We start from the raw sequence: 6,945 nt of genomic DNA, 5'->3' as shown, positions 1-6,945 counted from the left end.
CACAACCTATTCATACCATAATTACTGATTCCAACAAGTTCAAGTACCACTTGGTTAACTGGGAGAGCGTGTGTTCCCCTATGAATAAGGGGGGTTTGGGGATTCAAAGGCTGGATGTGTTTAATAAGGCATTGTTGGGCAAGTGGTTGTGGAGTTTCAGGACAGAAAGGTCCAAGCTTTGGAGACATGTTATATCTTGTCATTATGGGGAGGGCGATAGAGGGTGGATTTCTAGGGAGGCTAGAATCCTAGAAGGTATGGGCTCTTGGAGACTTATCCGTAGAGGTTGGGATGAATTCTCCAAACGTATCCGGTTCAAAGTTAGAAGCGGGAGTAATGTCAGGTTTTGGGAAGACAGATGGTGTGGGGGTTCGGATTTAGCTAGTAGATTCCCTCGTCTTTACCGGATTGCTGTGGCTAGAGATGCAGTGGTCGCTGACTATTATCGTCTTGATAATGGAAGGGTGACTTGGGATGTGCAGTTCTGTAGTCAGTTTCATGATTGGGAACTTTTGGAGGTTATAGACTTCCTAGCATTCATTTATAGACAGGTGGTGATCAGGGTGGGCATGGACGAGATGCTATGGGTGGGTACCCCGAGAGGAGTGTTCGAGGTCAAGTCCTACAAATGCCTGTTGGAGCGCCCTGGCCTATGTTTCCATGGAAAACCATTTTGAGGACAAAAGCTCCACTAAAGGTGGCATTCTTCTTGTGGACTGTCGCCTTGAAGAATCCTTACTATTGATAACCTTAGAAAAAGAAATCATATTGTGGTTAACAGGTGTTACATGTGCAAGAAGATGGGGGAATCTGTTAACCATCTCTTAATTCATTGCTCAGTGGCTATGTTCTTGGTTACGTTTGGTCTTCCATGGGTGTTCCCAGAATCCACAGTCGACTTGTTAGAGACTTGGAAAGGGTGTACAGTGGAGAGCTGTGTCAGAGATGCTTAGAGGGCCACTCCCCTTTGTATTTGGTGGGGTCTGTGGCGCGAAAGAAATAGGAGATACTTTGAAGGAGAGGAGTCTCCTATTTGGGCTACTAAATACAATATTCTTACTTCTTTATTTTTTTTTGGTATACGGGCGGGATTGTAATTCAATGGATGGTCTTTTGGATTTTGTTGATAGCTTATAGCTATAGAATTGATTTTGGTCGGCTGTTGTCTTCTTTGGGAACGCTCCCCTTTGGAATATTTAAGAGATACTTTGAAGGAGAGGAGTCTTCTTTTGAGCGCCTTATATAAAACCTTACTTGGCAAAAAAAAAATCTAGTTCAATAAATATTGAACTTATGGAAAAGAGACGAAAATGAAGCATAGTGCTTATAACTGAATACCTCTTAAGCGATATGCAACACTGAGATTTTGCATGTACGGATAAACAAGAATTCTCTCAAACGAGGTTGTACAAAATCCGATCAACCGAAGAAGATTCCGGTGAACAGCAACACTTATCAATTGAACTTCCCTCAAGAATGCAGCCTCTCCACCTGGACTATGATAATCTGTCAGGCGTTTCACTGCAACCTTTGCATTGTTTGCAAGAACACCTCTGTAGACTTTTCCAAAGCCTCCTTGTCCAATTATGTTGCTCTCGCTGAAATTATCAGTCACAAGTTGGACCTCACGCCAGGAAAATCTTCTCAGTTGGCCAAAGGAAAGTTTACATTCATCTTCACCTAGAGTGAGAAAATTTCAGAAATAAATAATAAATGCAACAGTAAGCAAACTGAAAATATAAACAGCATAAATTTCCATGCCTGCTTCATAAAAATACATTAAAAATCAAGCAAAAGATCAGGTTACTGGCAGTGAAACAGGATAATCAATGAAAGCAGAGGAAAAATTGAACAAGTTCAGAATGTGCTCCAATTATTCATGTTTTTCCGTTTGAATTCTTAATTTTACATGGACAAGGATTTTACACTAATAACTGGTGCAGTAATTTGTCGTCACACATTAGTCAAAACTCCAGTATGGTACTGGCAGGGAAAAGCATGCAATACATTTGAAGATTTTAGTTCCTTGCTCTATTTATGGAAACATTGAAATTGCCTAAAACCACTTTCTTACTTAGCTTCTTTAACCTTTTTTTTTTTTTTTTCACTTTCTTTCATGTTTTTCAGAAACCAAATAGATATTGTTAACTACCATCCACTCCAAAAGCTTAAGCTGTTGGAGAGAGTGCAACTTTGATATTTATATCCTTCAACACGCCCCCTCACGTGTGGCCTTCTTTTTTGGTCCAACACGTGTTTTTCAATTTTTAATTAGGGTGACGGTGAGGTTTGAACACGTGAGGGGGCATGTTGAAGATTAAATATTATAATTATACCCTATATAATAGCTTAAGCTTTTGGAGTAGATGGTAGTTAACAAATATGAACTGACAAAGCCTAGTTACAAGAGTGACTCACTAGTGCTCAAGTGTTGCTCCGAGATATGTCATTAGTAGCTGAAATTCATACAATCCACACAAGGGCTTAAAAGTAGATATCAATTTAAGCAGTGAACACAATCATAATTGATTTGCAAAATTTCAAGTTCCCTAATTAGCAACTAAAGGACTTAAATATGATGCATCATCTTTTCTTTTGACACTAGATATAAAAATAAAGAAAAGAAATAAATAAACAAAAGAACAAAAACTGCAAGTGAGTGCGTGATTCAGGCCACCCATAGGTTGATTTAGAGGGAAACCTAATTTGGTGAATTCAGTTAGAAACTGTAGAATTATTACCTCCATGGCCACAAAAAATTAAATAAATAAATAAATAAAGGAGACAATTCTCACCTCCACCTTGACAAAGTTCCAAGTATTAGAATATAGCTTTCTGGATAGAGGGTTTTAACCCTCTATTTCTTGTTCTTTTGCTCGTTTGTTAATAAATTTTGACTTAGGAAAAAAAAAAATGATTGCTAAGAGCCATTTTGTAGATTAAGTTAGAATGTAATATTGTCTGAGATTATGGTGGGATGAGAGGAAGGAGAGAGAATGAGATAAAGAGAGAACCAAAAGGTATGGAAAGAATGAGATACTCTCATCCCTATAACCACATATATGTTATTGAATGAGTATTAAATTATAAAACTACCCCCACTCCAAAATATTCTGCATCTTCTAACCGATTCACCATGAAAAGGCGATCTGATGACATTATTAAGCTAAGATACTGTTGTCTTTAAGAGAGAATCAAACTAGCAAAAAAGTAGAAGAAGATGAAGAAGAGAAGGAAGAGGAGGAGAGTAGAAATACAGAAGAAATATAAAAGAAGAAAAAGGTGAGAATTGTGTAAAGGCTTGAATGAGATAAATCACTCCACAGCTCTAGTATTTATAGATAAAAAGAGAACATACTCACATTACAAGAAAGGAAATTAAATCAAATCTAAATCAAATCACATCATATTCTATGGCATATTTTATGGCATATTCTAGAGCATAATCAAATCTTTGCTAATATAGTAAGTCATTCCATAAATCGTGGCTATCATATTTGCTAGCACTCCCCCTCAAGTTGTTGCGTGGATATTTGAAACGCCCAACTTGGACAATGCATTCTCAAACACAATCTTGGTGACGCCCTTTGTAAGAATGTTTGCAAGTTGCTGATAGCTTGTGACAAATGGAGTGCAAATCTGACTAGCGATGATTTTCTCTCAGATGAAGTGCAGATCAACAAATCAAAATGTATCCTCAGACCATAAACAATTAACAATGTCTCATCAGACCGTAAACAACCATAAATGTCTCCTCATACCGTAAACAACCATAAATGTCTCCTCAGACCATTTTTCTTCCTACACATGTTTAAAACATATAGATGGAAGAATCAACAGTCTCCTAAGACCATTCCCCTTCATACATATGTTTAAACAATGTATGTGAAAGAATCAACAATGTCTCCTTAGACCATAAAAAGAAACAACTATGTAACACACTGCTAGAATCATTTCATCCTTCCACCACATTGTATTTATATTAAGAAGTTTCAGAAATTACACATAAGACCCCAACATTATATAAGTAATACAAATAAGCCTTGACAACACTCCCCCTCAAGTTGGTGCAAAGATATTTCTCATGCCCAACTTGACTAACATATTTTGAAAGCAAGTCTTGCTCACACCCTTAGTCAAAACATTAGCAACCTAATCAAGTGTGTTGACGTATGGAGTACAAATCAGCCCACGATGAAGCTTTTCCTTGATGAAGTGCCGATCAACTTCGATGTGTTTTGTCCTTCTATACAACAAGGAATTAGGAGAGAATTGTTTTAGTGAAATGGTATTTCATTGATACTGAAAATGAAATACACGTACACTACTAATAGACTATACAAGGCATTAAAAAGGGAACAGGATAACTATACAACTAATTTTCCTTATTTGCAGAGTTGACCAGGCCTATATTTAAACATAAAATACAGCTAGGCACTCCCTAGAGATCAGCAATAAATCTCAGCCGCAATCTGTAGAGATCAGCAATAAATCTCAGCCGAATATTCTCCTTTCTAACTGTAGAAAATTCGGTTCTACAAATAAGGAAACCGTGTGTGTATAGCTGTAATTAGCTAGGAGATTTTGTAATGTTTTAGTCATTGTAATCCCTGATTTTAGGGAATTAGTTTTTGGTCAATATCTCTAGGATTAGACAATTTCCTAGTTTTAGAGTTTCCTAATTTAGATCCTCTGAAGTGTATATAACAGTGTAATTTCATTGTGATTTCAATACAATTGAATTTCAGCCCAATTTGTGTCATGGTATCAGAGCTGTAGGCTCAATTCTGGGAATTGTGTTTCTGGTCTTGCTAACTCTCATATCGCTAGACTGATTATTATTAATCTCCAACCCCACACTATCACCCCTCAAGACCGTAACCCTTTTACCAAAGACCTTGTCAGAAACAGCCGACAACAGCAACACCACGACTACCTCGAAGGTTCCTTTGATTGAAGGTAGCAACTCGATTCCAACAGGGGAATTGAAGAACATCCGGGCAGCGTACAGGTTGAAGAGGAAGAACTATCTAAAGTGGTCTCAACTGGTTCGCACGTTCTTGAAGGGAAGAGGCAAACTGAGTCACTTACTCGGTACTGGGCCTAACAAAGGGGATCCCAAATTTGATGCTTGGGATGAACAAGACTCTATGGTGATGTCCTGGTTATGGAACTCTATGTTGCCATAAATCAGTGATACATGTATGTTTCTTAACACAGCCAAAGAAATATGGGAGGCCGTGAAGCAGACTTACTCTAAAGTCCGGAATGCTGCACAAATCTATGAAATCAAGACCAAGATTTCATCCACCAAGCAAGGAAGTCGATCAATCACAGAGTACTCCAATCTGTTGCAGAGCTTCTGGCAAGAGATGGATCATTACCAGTGCATTCAAATGAAATGCAGCGAGGATGCAGCTCTCCTTAAGAGGTTTATCGAAAAAGACCGAACTTATGATTTTCTTGCAGGACTGAACATTGAATTTGATGTAGTAAGAGTCCAAATACTCGGAAAGGAAGATCTGCCATCACTTAATGAAACAATTGCAATTGTTCATGCTGAGGAAGGAAGAAGAGGAGTTATAATTGCGAATAACCCAGTGGACAGTTCAGCCTTGGTTACAAAAGCTGCAAATGTGAGGAACTTTGGCCGGGAGCAGCCATCTAATGAAGACAAGAAGCGGGCAGATTTTACAAGGCCAGTCAATAAAGATTCCCTATGGTGCACATATTACAAAAAGTCCCGCCATACTAAGAACAAATGTTGGAAACTCTACGGCAAACAAAAATTGGACGACAAAAGGTGGATAGCCAAAGGGACAGGGGCAGGCATATATGGCAAATATACAACAGGCTGGAGAAGTTTAATCTCAAGAATCATCTATTGAGTTCGATAGAGAGGAAATTGAGAAATTGAAGAATCTGCTAGGATCTTTGGAGAAACCATCTACAACAGGTAATTGCACTTTGGCGATTTCAGGTATATCTTCCTCTGCTCATGCTTTTAAAGTCTCGGATATATCCACCACAAGCTCCTGGGTCATTGACCAGGAGCTACAGATCACATGACCCACTCGTCACAAAAATTTATCTCATATACACCTTGTCCTAGCAATAGGAAGATAACAATAGCCGATGGTTCTATAACAATAGTGGCTGGTTAGGGAGATGTTTTTATAAGCAAAACCCTCACACTTAGAAATGTTCTCCATGTACCAAAATTATTTACCAACCTTTTGTCAATCCACAAGCTCACTAAAGATTATAATTGCATGTGGTATTTTATCCTTCTCGTTGTGTATTTCAGGAACAGGGCACAAGGAGGAGGATTGGACATGCTAGAGAAAGGGATGGTCTCTACCATCTTGAAGAACCCAGTAGTCAAGTTAGTGTTGCGAATTCCTCACCATTATCATTTCTTTCAGAGTCTTTTAAATCCAATAAAGACAAGATTTGGCTTTAACACCTCCGTCTTGGTCACCCGTCATTTACCGTCCTTAAAATTATGTTTCCTTTATTGTTCAAAGGATTAGATGTTGAAAATTTTCACTGTGATGTCTGTGAACTTGCAAAGCACAAACGTGCTTCTTTTCCAATAAGCAATAAAAGAACATCTGTTCCATTTACTCTTATTCATAGTGACATTTGGGGACCGTCCACTGTTTCTAACATTTCTGGGGCTCGGTGGTTCGTTTCTTTCATTGATGATTGCACTCGTGTGTCTTGGATCTTTCTTATGAAAAATAAATCTGATATGAGCTCTGCCTTTCCTATTTTTTACAACATGGTCAAAACACAATTTGGTACTGAAATAAAAAGATTTCGTTCTGACAATGCTAAAGACTAATTTAATCAGTTCCTCTCACCATATTTCCGAGAAAAGGGCAAAATATATGAATCTTCTTGTGTACACACCTCGACAAAATGGTGTGGCTGAACGAAAGA

The 6,945-nt window shown here is 38.2% G+C and overlaps 1 protein-coding gene across 1 annotated transcript in view; it reads right to left on the bottom strand.

The window, feature by feature from the left end:
• LOC132267346 (probable LRR receptor-like serine/threonine-protein kinase At5g63710) overlaps nucleotides 1–6,945 on the bottom strand; it is a 109,782-nt gene that overhangs the window by 38,226 nt on the left and 64,611 nt on the right. Inside the window, exon 10 of the mRNA XM_059768503.1 lies at nucleotides 1,339–1,680. Coding sequence (XP_059624486.1) covers nucleotides 1,339–1,680 — 342 coding nt within the window. The remainder of the gene's footprint in view (nucleotides 1–1,338; nucleotides 1,681–6,945) is intronic.

This window comes from Cornus florida, unplaced genomic scaffold (assembly GCF_030987335.1).
Source record: "Cornus florida cultivar Cherokee Brave unplaced genomic scaffold, ASM3098733v1 CherokeeBrave_3.0.0_Hap2_Chr07, whole genome shotgun sequence".
NCBI lineage: Eukaryota > Viridiplantae > Streptophyta > Magnoliopsida > Cornales > Cornaceae > Cornus > Cornus florida.
Note: the sequence above shows the minus strand (reverse complement) of the source record. Positions and strands in the feature narration are given on the sequence as shown.